The 15310-nt window shown below is 42.1% G+C and overlaps 1 protein-coding gene across 1 annotated transcript; it reads right to left on the bottom strand.

Annotated features, from left to right (window-relative positions):
* Positions 1–724: 724 nt before the first annotated feature.
* LOC113174581 (sodium/potassium/calcium exchanger 1-like) lies at positions 725–10899 on the bottom strand. Its single transcript, XM_026378643.1, has 11 exons — positions 9931–10899; positions 8142–8303; positions 7869–7977; positions 6857–6910; positions 6308–6358; positions 5390–5464; positions 3646–3764; positions 2817–3077; positions 1704–1793; positions 1186–1352; positions 725–974 (listed from the first exon to the last, which is right to left on the bottom strand). Exons 1-11 carry the CDS (start codon positions 10897–10899, stop codon positions 725–727), a joined length of 2307 nt encoding a protein of 768 aa, XP_026234428.1.
* Positions 10900–15310: the final 4411 nt, after the last annotated feature.

The following is a 15310-nucleotide window of genomic DNA, read 5'->3' as shown; positions in this document are numbered from 1 at the left end:
ATTTACAATAAAAATATACAGATGTAACATCATGGCTATTTATGTCCAGCAGCTACAGTGGAGTCAGAAAATAAAGTAAAACTAAGGTTTGATTTGGGGTCATGTCTAAAAATAAATAACTCAAATAAAGAAGTCTACAGTATTTTTCAAATAAAGACAAAAATGAGGCCCTAACATTATTTCTGCAGTGGAGGATTTTAGACCACGTACAACGTAAATCTGTCGGCATAGTTTCAGTGAATTGAGTGAATTCAATTTGTGTTGTGCCACTTGCTGTTTTATTTTATACCTTGCCACAGTTCAGGCCACGTTACTGCAACGTCACTGGTTCGAGTCTGTCTGGGGCCCTTTGTTGGCGTACACTCAGTCCTCATGTTTCCTGTCTGCCTCGTCACTGCTGACGGTCGAATAAAGGTTCAAATGCCACAAACACGGTGCACCAGTAGTAAACAGGGATCGATTTTGGACAGACCAGAAAATTAAATTACAACAAATTTATCACCAAGTAGCTGCTGGAAGACACGTATGGTCACAGCACAGACTAATTGTGTAAAGTGAAGCCCAGGGTGGATTTTTCCATTAAGCTAACTGCTGGTTATGTGATTTCTAATGTTTCTACTGTGTGCCCGGTGAGCCAGTTGATAATATGTGACACTTCCTAAATACGGTATTGCTCCTGTCTGGGTGCAGCGGTGCTGTGTGCTCTCCGCCTCGTCATGACTTCTCAGACTGAAACGGGACAGACAAGGATGCGATCCTCCAGCAAGACGCTGAGGACGAGGAACACAAAGTACAGTACAAACATGGTGAGGCCCAACATTCGGCTCATCTTCCAGCGACAGGCGGCAATGGACATGATGACAAAGAGGAGCATGAGGAAGAGCAGCACGATGGCGCAGAACAAGCCGTTGGAGCTGACGGCTACCGGCTCGCCGTTGTGGAACAGAGTGTACATGAGCCACGGGACCGGCAGACTAAAACCAGAGGACAGATGTGTTTCTGCTACCTTTACAGTGAATATGACTGAACAACATACCACAACGTATAACTTTAGTTACGTAAATCTATTTAATACCACCCATTTATATCTTGGTTCACTACACTCATTACTTACACACATTATTTAAATACCAAATTATCTATTTTTATATCATTAAGAAAAGAAGAGATACTGGAGCCACTCACCCTACAGTGATGTCGAAGATGTTACTGCCCACTGAGCTGGACACGGCCATGTCCCCCAGACCCTTCCGGGCCACGATCACACTGGTGATCAGGTCAGGGATGGACGTCCCAGCTGCCAGGATGGTGAGACCCATTATTTCCTCAGAGATGCCCACAGTCTCACCAACCTGAGAACAAAGATGAAAACAGACGTCAGTTAGACAGGAGACATCACACAGGTGTCTCACGAAATCAGGAGTGTCCTTCCTTTATTTATTTATTTTTACTCGTTGGTCCCCAACTCAGACCAAACTCAAATGTTCATTAAATATGTGCCTATGTTTTTTTTTCAGCCCAGGAACTTGTTAGTGTTTATTCTGGATGCTGATAACCAGTGCTGTCATCTCATCATTACAACTTTTAATAACATGATTGTTCTTGTAAAATCTTGACTGACTGAAACATTTTCCACACCTTGTCCAAACACTAGTCTCACAATGTCAGTTCCTGTAAACATGACATATGAAGTGTCAGCTGACCTGATGAGCCCACCACACCATCAGGTAGGAGAAAACTGCGATCCACAGGATGCAGCCAATAAACGTGATGACAAAATATTTCCTGGACGCCTGGAAAATATAGAATGAGTTCACAGCAGATGTTTAAGCTAATTTATCAGAAACATATTGAGACATCATTTTTATAAGTCTTTCCACTTTGTAAGCAACCACTGAAATAAAACTTCTATATTTATTTTAGAAAATTATATTAATAATAATAATATTAAAATACTGAGGTGAGAGCTTACAGCATAAACTAACTTTTCCACATAAAGCATGGGAATTTTTCACCATTTGAGAATAAAAATCTAAAACTAAAAATAAGTTTTTGCTAAAAAAACACATTTTCATTTCTACAAATTGAAACTGATTAACAAAAGTGAAATTAAAAAAAAAGAATAGAACAAAATAGTAATCCTATTTGGATCCAGATGTTTGGATGGTTAGTATACACTTATTTTACTTTCATGCAGTGATATTGAAGATAAAGATAATTATTCACATTCAAAACTATTCAGTGTCATTGGGGTTTTGTTTCGGTTGATTACAGACGTAACCAGGGGTTTGTATGTTGAATCTGCAGCTTCCCTCGGCTTTACAGACATTTAGAGTGAGTTAAAGTTTTTCTGCCTCAGCGGGAGGAAATGCATTTTAAAACTAAGGTATTTATCCACTGTCTCTGAATATTGCTATGAAAATGTTTGGATGTTTGTAGTAATGTTCTGGTTAGGAAGAAGGTGTGTTGTGTGACATACTGCACTCTGCCATAAATACTTATTTATACATTTATTTACTACCTGGCAGCACAACATAAGAGCTTAATGTTGGTATTAGGTTCAAAGCAGCTGTCATTAGTTAATGAATGGAAATTAATCTGCAGCAATTAATCTTGGTTGATAAATGTGATCATTTCAATTAATTCATTTTACTTAATTAAAACGTGATTAGGTGCAGCACTGCTTGGGGCAGTAGAGCTGCCTTCTGCTTGGGTGGATTAAATTGCAGTGGTTGAACTCCCCAGCTGTGCGGTTAGTGTTAGTGCACATTCACCACCAGTCGACTGTTTCTTTATTTTGGGCGGTTTCTACTTACAGGGTTGCGGACATCAGGCAACGTGAGCCACAGTGGGAACACGATGGGAAGCAGGAAAAGATAAGTGACCTGCTTGCGTCTCATATCAGGCCACTCTAAAGACAATGGCTCATTCTCCTCCTCTTGCTCTTTTTCATCTTCCTCCTCGTTTCCATCATCATCATCTTCACCGTCACTGGAGTCTTTGCTTTCTTCACCACCGCTCTCGTCCTCAGTGCTGTCTTCTGAGCCATCTGACCCCCCTGCTGATGCTGATGCTTCCTGCAGGACAGAGTGAAAGTTGTCCTAACCCAACTGTCTTAGACATTTTAATCATCGGGACATGCAGCGCCTGGGCCACGTCACAGGTCACTGATACGTAGATACGTATGTCTCACAGGAGACACTCCATCAACAACTAACCACTGTAGATGTCTCTTGGACATGTGCCATTTCCCCCTGACAGGCTGCAACGATGCTCAAGCGCGTCAAAGCTGAGGATGTCAGGAGGACACAGAAAATACTGGCTCACTGTGTTAAGAAATGTTAATTGTTATTTGTTATTGTGGTTTAAATTTACCAGCTAATATCTCTGTGTGTCACCTGCTGTTTATCTGTCTCAAAGAATGTGTCTTCTACTGTTGTTCTATTGTACTTTTACTTTTAAACCAAAACAGAAAGCCTGAGAATAAAAAATGTCTTTATCAAGATAAACTGTTGATTTGAGTTTTTCTTCTGTTTTTCTTCTTCCACTAAACCTCAAACAGGTCTCCAGAGTACCTTCTTTACTGCACCTTATAGCTTCTGTTCAAGCTTTTTTTTTTTATTATTTGTAGTGAGCTTTACGTACCTTCGACTCGGCCGTCTCTTCAGTTTTAGGAGGCTGTGAGGTGGACGGCTCAGCTGCAGCGCCCCCTGGGGGACTGGACGCAGCAGTGGCCTGTTCGGACTTTGGCTTACGATCAGCATCTAAACAAAGAGGAAGAACACAGGGTGACGGGAATCATTTTGTTTGTTGTTCTTTTGTTGGAACAAATTCTTATAAGTTATTTATAATTACTGGAAGGCTTGTTCCTCTCTTCACCCACTGTATTATTATTTAAGCATAAGGGTTTCACACTGATCTAAGGAGTTAAAGTTAAAGGAACAGGCAGTAAACAGTGAGCTAAACATCACTGTAAAGCTCCATAAAGCCGAGCTGCAGATTCAGCTGATGCATCATATTGTTTTTAATGTGATGTGTAGTTTGAATCACTGTTTGTGTAAAATCCGTTTGGGCAGCTGCAGTGGTGACTATTACAGATTTGATAAATGCTTGACTCACAACCTGGGGAAGTCAAATATCATCCAAGTTTTCTCCAATAAGGAACCCGGGAAAAACCTCACATGCCGAAACATTTTACCAGATGGTACAATTTTTATAACGGAGCTGTTTCTTTTACACTTTGAAAAAAAAACAATGCAGAATTTTAAGGTTACGCCAACAATGAGAAGATGCTGTGTCCGCTAGTATGAAGTGCCACTGGGAGTGAAGTGTTTGGAGATAAACATGCTCTGGAAGTAGAGGACACACACACACACACACACACACACACAGAGTCCCATTTGCATGAGTCTCCAGATTCGCTGCAGCCACTCTATGTTGTGCAGCTCATAGTCTGAAGTACCTCATTATTCCAGTGTGACGCACAACTACATTGAGAGGCTTCACTGATTGTGGAGAACAGCCTCCTTCAACCCTAAACCATCTGATGGTAGTCAGATGACCAGCTACTTATCCATGCTACACTTCCAGCACTGATTTCTAAATATCTTACATCCAACAGCACCAGTTGTAAAATACAATATTAAAATACAGAACTACAGTAATTATAGAACTACTACATTTCTAAGAAGTACATTGAAACATAATGCACAGATTATATCAAGGACATAGATATTTCATGTATTTTTTGATATTTTATTAATATGCTGTGTTTATCAATAGTTCTCTGCCACTGAGGGGACACAAGCCCTTGTGCAGCTTCCATGAGCGCCAATCTCAAACCTGGATAAATGGGGGGAGTTGCGTCACGAAAGACATCGGATGTAAAACCTCACGAGTTTCCCCATTCTGTACTAGATCAGTCAGGTTCCCATTGACTGCCAATGGAAACTAGGCTACAGCTGAATGTCAGAGTTCATCTGTACACACCAACCTTCACTTATAGCTACCCACAGGAGGAAGAGTAGACAAATACATTAATAACAACTGCTTACTATGTTACAGCAAATCAAACTTATTTTTTAGAGTGTATAGAGTGTAACTTTAGTCCACAACCTCATTTTTTTTTATTATGCTGACTCTAATTCGCTTTTTAAGGTCATTATTTTATACTTTTCCTACTAGCAGGTTTTTATGGTTGTTCTCAATAAAAACATGATAGATCATATTATTATCACGTCATTTTATATTTGTTTATATTCTTAGATGAAGATCAGATAAGATTTTATGACAAATTAATGCAGACAATCCTGAAATTCCTGTGGTGCCTGAAAATGTTTGTGAAACTGATCTCGTAATGGCCAGACTGCTCCTTTTGTAATGAACCCACCTTCAGTTTGGTCCTGGGACTTGCTCTGCAGTTTGCCTGTGACTGGGACGTTCAGAGGCTTTACTTTGTTCTTTGCTGCAATCAGGAGAATGATCTATCATACAACTCCGTGTAAGACCAGACATCCATCCACAAACAGGTACGTGCAACACAGTCAACACGCCTCTGACCTTGTACCCACACACTGACCATTTTTAACATTGTGACTGAATCAGTGGAGCACTAAAGTGATTTACATACACACACTAGAGTTTAAATGTTAACCTACATCCCTCCAGATTGTTTTAATCAATCTACTTTTCCGTACGTACTGTGCAGACTAAACCATGTTACATGACAGGACTGCACTGGACCTTTGAGTAGGCTGCTTGACTTTTATATTGCTGTTTGGAAAGCTTAGTAACATAAAGGGCACCACAGTCTATACAATCAAACTATGTCTGTGAAATATATATCAAGTGCATCACTTGCTTTTTGCTTCAGTAATAAAAGTTTTCTTGTTTTAGGAAACATGGGAAGTTTCCCACTCTTCATGTGTTCCCCCTTGTTTCCCTATATTTTAGTTTGTGCTAACAAATATGGAAAACCACTTTCACATTGAGACGAAGCAAAAAACAACCTTCAAACTCTCTGTTTTAATACCCCAAACATGTCAATGAGATTTAGTAAGGATGCAGAGATTGTGGAGGAATCTTGTGATTATTCCACACAGTCAGTGTGTGGGGGAAACAAAAGGTCACTGATCTTCACAACGACACACAAACAACTGGATGCTACCACACCAAACACCATTCAATATAGATGAACATCCACCTAATGTAAACATACAACCATCGAACACCAGTTATGGGATAGAAGCAGACTGAAACCTACACCAACACCACAACAGGAGACTCAGACACGTCAGCAAACTCTTACCTTTCTTCTGCACTGACCCCTCCATTCTGACATCACCATTAAAAGACATCTCTGATTGGCAAAAACATACATCACAGTCAATCCCTCCAATGTTTGGAAACTAAACACTGAATTAAAGCCTTAATCCCATCTGTGACACACGGTGGCAGTATGTTGATTTGAGGGTACTTTGGTTTGTCATCTGATGGATGGTTTTTAGCAAATTCTACTAGAAAATGTCAAAGTTTCCATCCATTAGGATCCTACAGACATCTTGAAGGACCAGAAGAAGAAAGTACTTGTTCAACCAACAACAGTTAAAGCTCCCTTCCTCCAAGTCAATGTGCAGGACTGATAAACAGCCCCAGACATGTTTATAGAAGTTATTGTGCCAGTTACTGAAGGCAGGAGGTTCATGTGGAGATGTGTTATTAACCAGACCAGCCACTGGTAAAGTTTGTTCTGTTGTCTTTTAATCTAAGTAAGTGACAGACTTGTATGTCAATGCAGCACAGTTTAGGACGAGACAGGACAGGAAACAATGACGTGATATCTTGTCGGCACTCTTACCTAATGTGGCTTTCCTTGGGCCAGGGGTTTTAAGAGCCCCTCTAAGGGTTGCCTCTAGAATGGAAACCAAACCCAACAATTTTGAGTTGTATTGTACAACTTGATACAACAAGTTGTATTACACCATTTTTTATGCTCGTTGCACAATCAAACATCATTGTTTTTAGTTTTCCAATTCAAGGACTACTCCTACACTTCCAAATTCAGAAGTAGAGGCACTGCAGCTCCCCCTGCTGGCACACCAGCCCTCGCACCCCACCATTTACAAAAACCACTACAAACGACTACAAAATCACTTAAATACATGTGTGAACCTGTGTTGTTGTTGGGTATCAGCCTAAAAAGAGTCAGACCTTCACTCCCTGATAGAGAATAACTGACTCTCAAACCCAGCTAATGTTCTTGTGCTCATGAGTTCCACATCCGCTGCTACACATCAAAATAGTTTAATTGAAATATAAGTTCATGTTTAATGTGCTTATAATTCACCAGACAATGATCCAGCTGCACGGAGCTGGACGGTGCTCCGGCCCCACCGCTACACTACCTCCATAGAGACAATGAGCTTGTTGTGCCAGCACGCTGGCTCTTATCCAGCTTTTATTAACCTATATTGAAAAGCTGATTAGGGATTAGCTGTAGCTGAGGAGGAGCTGTAGCTGTGAGAGTGAGGAGCAACGACCCGGCCAGTTCGGGGACGAGCTGAAGGTCGTTGTGGTTCATTAGGCTACTCTGACTTACAAGAAGGAACAGGATGGACAGAATATGACAGAGCTGAGTCACTGCCAGCGTCAATACACCCCAGAGCTAAAACATTTAGTCAATTACTCAACAAAAATCCAATGGATTAAATTAGATTTACTGTTATATATTTATCTTTCTGACAAATTCATACCAAAACATTCAGTTTCAAAAATCTCCAAGTCCAAAACTGTTTTACTCCAAAACTCCTTTCCACCAGGTGCGGATTTAACTTTATCATTGCAGAAATCCTCATTGTTTCGACTTTTACCTTCGCCGAGAGGGTCCAGCGTGTGAATCATCAGCTGGAAGATGGTGCTACGCAGCGAGGTGTTGTGGAGGGAGGCCGTGCTGCCACCACGTTGCAGAACTGGACGTACCTACACACAGTAGCGTTTAAACATTTTTCAAAGAGTGTGCCTCTTGTTTTTAATTAAAATAACATCACCATCCACAGAAAATATAACTGAGCATCAATCAGAGGTTCCTAGTGATGGTACATCAGATAAAACTAACTCCAGTCAACAACACAAGCTTTTCATACCCTGAGTCTCGTTTTATCCTGTGGATCTGAAGTCAGTTTGTTGCGTTGAGGAGTGCCTGGAGGTGGTTCAGGGTCTGGTTTGGATTTCTCTTCAGCAGCAGGAGCTGGAGCTGCAGCAGGAGGAGCAGCAGAGGGAGCAGCAGGTGGAGGAGCTTCACTCTCCTGTAATGTCAGTTAGTAACACCGTAGATATTAGTTTCCTTGATACTTAACATATAAAAAGCAGGATGATGCAACCTTTGGCAAAAAACCTTCCAGCGGCATGAGATTCAAAATCAATCCTCTCCATCCTGCAATCATTCTGCTCCGGCCCCCGCCCCTATGCTGCTCTTGAAGTATTAGTCAATATCAAATCAACTAAACTTAGAAGTCAAGCAGAAATAATTGGCCATTTCTGACTGAGCTTTTACTTCCTCATCTTAATTTTAATTCAAAGAGCAATTGCCAGCTAAACATGACAATGGGCATTAACAGTTATTTTATACAGTGTTTAGGGTTTGACTGATACTTTGCTTTCGTGAGACAGACTGATTGATAAACTGAGTTATGTTACCACATGTTACCAAAGCAGAGTCTGTGTACACCACCAGTCAAAAGTTTGGACTCACATAGGAATGACCATGTTTTTCCATTGAGGTAAGTGTCTTCAGCTGTGTAACTATCATTACAGAAGGGTTTTCTGATAATCAGTTACCCTGTATCGTTTTAAATTAATTAAAGACAGCACTAATGTTTTTCATTATAGATCTCTGTACGTTTATGTAAATATTCCTTTCTGAAATTCAGTTAATTAAATTACAGCTGCTACTGTACATACAAACAGTGACATTCCCGTCACTTCCATCAGTGTGACATGCTGTCTGTGGCACCTGGACTCCTTTCTTTTCAGCATCAAAGGATTTGACACAAATACAGGCTGTCACCTGCTCACACCCACAAATCACTGTTCTCCCTTTCGCCCCATTTTCAGGCAGCCGTCCCAACTGTGAGGAGATGAAAGGACAGACGATATACAGAGTATAGATGGAAGTTGGACACCACTGCCCTGCAGAGACATCGCTTTTTTTCTGCATCTGTGCATTGTTGTGTCCAGTTTTTGATTTTATTTTAAAATAGTTTTAAATCAACAACTGTTAATATAGATTAAGAAAATGTGTTCACAAATATATAGTTTCACTTGTTAAAAAGTAGTTTTCCAAAAACTTAATTTGAACTGAGCAATACTACTTTTTTTGGGTCACATTTGGTGTCTTGTGTATTTTTCTTTTCTTTTCTGCACATTTAATAATGAATTATCTATAAAATGTTAGAAAAATTATTTTTAAAAAATGACCACCATTCCCTGTCAGTGCACATATTCAGATTGTTGCTTGTTCTGTTCAACCAATACTCCAAAAGATATTCTGTTTACACCCAGATGATGAAAAAACAATCAAATGTAAGATACTGGAGATACTGTGTGTCGGTATTTCAGTTTAAGAATGACTTAAACAAGGTGTTAAGTCATGGTGTTGTTAAAATTAGTATCTGTTGAGGGTTATATTAATTTACCTCCCACCATATGACACCAGACAATCGTCGGACCAGAAAATACTAATTCTAAAACAGTGTGAAATCAACATCCTCATCATCACTGGACAAATGGAGCGTGTGGAAGTGTGGAATAGTGGATGTAATCAGTTACTGAGGTGCAAATATTGAATGAAGAGCAGGTTATTAAATTGTAAAGCTGGTTTGAGGCAGCAGTTTAAATTTGTATCTAATCAACTCTGATGGATAAAAAACTGACCTTCCCCGGCTCTTCTGCGGTCCACACCTTGACGATACTCATGTGCTTGTTGAGCTGCGTCTTGACCGCCTGCTCGAGCTGACTGTTGAACTTCATGAAACTCACATAGCTGATGTAGCCCAGCACCAGCACGATGCTCTCCCACCACAGGATCATGTTGTCCAGGAAGAAGACGATGAGCATGATCAGGTCCAGGATGTAGAAGGTCACGTCTCGGAAGAGCGGCCACCAGGTCAGGTGCAACACCTCCCGGGAGAAGATGGCACACATGCCGATCACAAAGAGGATGTTGAAGACGGCCGAGCCCACAATAGTCCCGATGCCCACGTTGCTGTGGGAGATGAAGACACCGATCAGGGAGGTAAAGAGTTCAGGGGCAGAGCCTCCTGCTGCCATGAAGGTAGCCCCAGCGACATCATCGGAGATCTCCAGCTTGTTGGTGATGACCTCCAGCGCAGGAACGAAGAACTCGTCGCACACAATGGCCAGTGCGACAAACATGTAGGTCATGCCTAGAACATGCAGGACCACCCAGCCCTGTCGTCGCTGCTCAACAGAGAAGATGTCCTGTGGGTACTCACCCTTCCTGTGAGGGGGCTGCAGTGGGGGATGTGGGGGAGCTGTGGTGGTTGCTGGGGGAGTGGGATGTTTGGGAGGTTGAGGATCGACGTAGATGCACTGTTCGATATCTGTCCTGTTGACGACAATCACTAGAGGAGGCTTGGTGCTCTCAGGTGAGGCGACCTCCTCCTCCGTGTCATTGGACGCCCTCACCTCTCGAATGTTGACCTCCACATCGTCGTCATCCCCCTCTGCTCCCAGTGGGTCATCCACCCGTGCTGAGGCTCGGGGCTGCGACAGCCTGGCCTTCAGAGTCACAGTGTACACAAAACACAGCAGCACACCTGAGATGAAGAAGAGGACGCGACTGCGCCCCAGTCTCCTCCGTGGAGGTGAGTGCACGTTCATTGCCCTCGTGGTCGCGACTCCAAACAGGAAGTTAAGTCAGGCGCATTGCTATTCCTTGATAGGTTCAGCACCGTTATGTGGCAGGATGATGCCACTGACAGAGAAGAGACCCACACAGGTGCACACAGTGCGTTTCATCTTGCAGAGTGAGCAGCTTTAACCTGTGGAGGGACTGAAGATAGAAAATACAGCTGACATTCCCATCCTCAGGATTTTGCATTGCATTGTTGCAGATCTACTGAGGAGAAGAGTGAGCTGGGGAGGATAATGATAGGGGATGCAGACAGCCACCTGTTACTATGGCTACATAATCACACAGGCATTTGCTCGCAAAACAGGAGTCCATTAAAGACACGTTCAACACATTGAAACGCTTTAAAAAGCCAGACTTGCATCAACATTACGATATTAATTCAGTAATTTGCCTCCAATTATATCCTGCGTTGCAGCGTTTAGCGCGCACGGAAAAACGTAAGAAAACACGGTCGTGCCCTAAAAATGAAGCGTTAATTAAACCAAGCCGCAGTCTATTAAAAGACCACGGTGACATCGTTACATCTCTTGAGATCTGAGTTGAGATTTAATTGTGGAGTAACTGAGACCGGCGCAGATTATCACGCAATGGCGACGCAAACCTTTAATTTTATGTTCATTTACAGCAGAACAACAGCAAAGACCCAGTTTTCTGCAGACAGCAGCTCAGTGTGGTGAAGGATGCTGCGGCTCTTACCTGGACCGCCGGCTCCTCGGCTCCTCGCCGTCCCTCCAGCTGTGCGTAACGGACGCAGAGATGCTGACTCCGGGTTTTGGGGAGCTACAAGGGCGCACCGCATGTCAGGGCTTGAACGAGGCTCAGCATAATGCTGCTAAGAGGATTAGGAGCCAAACACCTCTCACCTTACCGTTCACACACACACACACACACCCCCCTGTATCAATACACCAACATTCAAAGCGCTGTGCAGGTCGCTGCAGAGTTTGAAGTAAAACCTCGGAGGCGGTTCCGAGTGCGGCGCCTGTTGCATCCACAGCAATTAGATGTTCCGAGGCTGACAGGAGGAGTTTGGTCCTTATCTTTGGGTGTGGTCGGGTGAATCACAATATTACAAGGGTGAGGTCCCCCCCCCCCAATGAAAACAGAAAACACAACTTAGTACAAGTAAGATACAAATGCTTTGTGTTTAGCAGTAAATCTGCACAACTTCTATTAACATCTAATGTCACATATGGTATTTATGGTATATATGATCATTATGTGCCATCATGTGTCAACATTCAGCCTGAAAACTTACTTTCAGAAACTGAAGGTGGAATTGAAATGTTCATTCTGAAGTTTAATGTGACTTTTTTGTCACTTGGCTCACGGTGAGTAACCAGAGGTTGAACTGTAGACTAATCAGAAAAGCAGAAAATCCAACGAGAAGAGAAGAGGCTGTGAGTTACAGTGGGTGGAGAAGAGGCTGTGGGTTACAGTGGGTGGAGAAGAGGCTGTGAGTTACAGTGGGTGGATAAGAGGCTGTGGGTTACAGTGGGTGGAGAAGAGGCTGTGAGTTACAGTGGGTGGAGAAGAGGCTGTGGGTTACAGTGGGTGGAGAAGAGGCTGTGGGTTACAGTGGGTGGAGAAGAGGCTGTGAGTTACAGTGGGTGGAGAAGAGGCTGTGGGTTACAGTGGGTGGAGAAGAGGCTGTGGGTTACAGTGGGTGGAGAAGAGGCTGTGGGTTACAGTGGGTGGAGAAGAGGCTGTGGGTTACAGTGGGTGGAGAAGAGGCTGTGGGTTACAGTGGGTGGAGAAGAGGCTGTGAGTTACAGTGGGTGGAGAAGAGGCTGTGGGTTACAGTGGGTGGAGAAGAGGCTGTGGGTTACAGTGGGTGGAGAAGAGGCTGTGGGTTACAGTGGGTGGAGAAGAGGCTGTGAGTTACAGTGGGTGGAGAAGAGGCTGTGAGTTACAGTGGGTGGAGAAGAGGCTGTGGGTTACAGTGGGTGGAGAAGAGGCTGTGGGTTACAGTGGGTGGAGAAGAGGCTGTGGGTTACAGTGGGTGGAGAAGAGGCTGTGGTTACAGTGGGTGGAGAAGAGGCTGTGGGTTACAGTGGGTGGAGAAGAGGCTGTGAGTTACAGTGGGTGGAGAAGAGGCTGTGGTTACAGTGGGTGGAGAAGAGGCTGTGGTTACAGTGGGTGGAGAAGAGGCTGTGGGTTACAGTGGGTGGAGAAGAGGCTGTGGGTTACAGTGGGTGGAGAAGAGGCTGTGGGTTACAGTGGGTGGAGAAGAGGCTGTGAGTTACAGTGGGTGGAGAAGAGGCTGTGGGTTACAGTGGGTGGAGAAGAGGCTGTGAGTTACAGTGGGTGGAGAAGAGGCTGTGGGTTACAGTGGGTGGAGAAGAGGCTGTGGGTTACAGTGGGTGGAGAAGAGGCTGTGGGTTACAGTGGGTGGAGAAGAGGCTGTGGGTTACAGTGCGTCACCAAAATGTTCACATAAGGTCAACAAAGGTCTAAGTTGCCCCGCCCTAACAGGTAAAAGAAACATTACAGGAGAGAGGAGATGTCAATCAAACTGTCGGCCCACCCCCACAGACAAGGTGCAATCAAAATGAAAACACCTGTGAAACAGAAACCTATTCAACATTTGTTTAATTGATAAATCCCATTTCTTCCTGAACTCTCTACATGGGTGTCATCAGTTATCATTGTATAGTTGTCTTAACTGTCACCACACTCACAGACTTGTGTATGTGACGTGTGTACATGTAACAAACCGAGTCGGCAGTCTTTAAGGACAGACTCAATAAAGAGTGTCTTAAAACCAAAATTCAAGTTCCTCACTGTTCATGTCCCTCCATCCTTGTTTGAGTCAGATATGCTGGAACCAACCTGGATTAACTTTGAGATAGTTTTTTTTATTTCACAGTACTATGACTGTGTTAACTGTGATTTTGTCCTCTGTCATGTACATGAACAGGAATGTTGGAAATAACCCTCTTAAAGCCTAGATTGACAGGCAGACGTCAAAACCTGTGAACTCATATTCTTCAAACATTTTCACATAACTGATGGAACCCTGATCTGAAAAATAAATAAATAAATCAAATAACATAAATAACAACTCCAAAATAGGAACTTTTATTTTTATTTCTCTTTCTTGGTCAGGGAACCACAACTGAGACTTGACATGAAATGCACCATTTGTTTGCATCAGACATGTAAAGTGTGTTTTCCTCCCCAAAAGACACCTTTAGGTAAAGTCAACTGCAAAATTTAAAGCAAAAAAAAAAAAAAAAAACTCAGTAAAAATAATGTAAATAAATAAGGTGAAGGCTCAATGTTAAGAAAGGAGAAAATAAGTCAGGTCACTTCGATTTTGAATTCTTGTCCAGACACGTGGTGAAAATAAACATGGTGAGAACTCTCTGAGCACAAGTGCAAGTTTACAGTAAAACACAGAAAATCATAACATGAATATCACATTAAAATACTGGATGATATTTCATTTCGAACAAACTGCTACATGCTCAGCAGAACATTTAAAGTGGAAAAGTTCTTCTTCTCCATGTTTCATGATGGACAAACTATTTACCTTTTACTCATTTGGTGCTTTCAGACCAGGCATAGGGACCAGCTCACTGGGGATGGATGTAACTTTAAAGGATCGTTTGTAATCTCACCACCAATATGAAAACTGAAACAACGTTTCATGGTTCTTGATATTTGCTCCTGTTCATTTTTTCAACTTTCTCTTCAACAAACTGGCAATAACACGTATATTTTGACTGCCATGTAATTCATTCTGGGGGAATCTCATGTGTGGTTTTAAAGCATTAAGGGACTATCTTTAGAATTTGCTTTGCTAAATATGATTAAAGGTTTTAGTAATTTTTTTTTAAAGTCTGTTGCATGTCCGGGGGAGAGAAACATGCAACAGAATAATTTGTAGTTTGCGAATTCATGAATATTTGTAGCACAAATTATTTTTAGGTCATGGCGTGTAAGCATAAATGTTGCTGCTGTTAACTATGCAAATAATAAATAAAGTGGTATAAACTATTTCCTCCTCCTTGTAGTAATTTGCATGGCAAGGTTCAGAAAGCACTTCTGAAATGGAGATCTAAATATAAAATTGACAGTTAGTTTGGAGTCACTGTGTTTTCTTGTCTTCTTAAATCATTTTATCTATCAATTCAAGAACAATAAAATATGTGTTTTTATGTTATTAATTACTGCTTTTCCAAGAATCTTCAAGCTCTAAAGCAGCTTGTTTGTATTTGTGTCTTCATGCATTTAATCACGATCAACTTTCAATCTCTCAGCGTGTGCTGAAGCACGTTCCAACATCAGAGTTTTTAATACTCTTGACAAAAAGAATTGAGTTAAATTATAAAGTTAATAACTGATGGATTAAAAGTCCATAATGCATCGCTG

The sequence above is a fragment of the Anabas testudineus genome, chromosome 3, assembly GCF_900324465.2.
Source record: "Anabas testudineus chromosome 3, fAnaTes1.2, whole genome shotgun sequence".
Lineage (NCBI taxonomy): Eukaryota > Metazoa > Chordata > Actinopteri > Anabantiformes > Anabantidae > Anabas > Anabas testudineus.
This window is presented reverse-complemented; position numbering and strand designations above follow the sequence as displayed.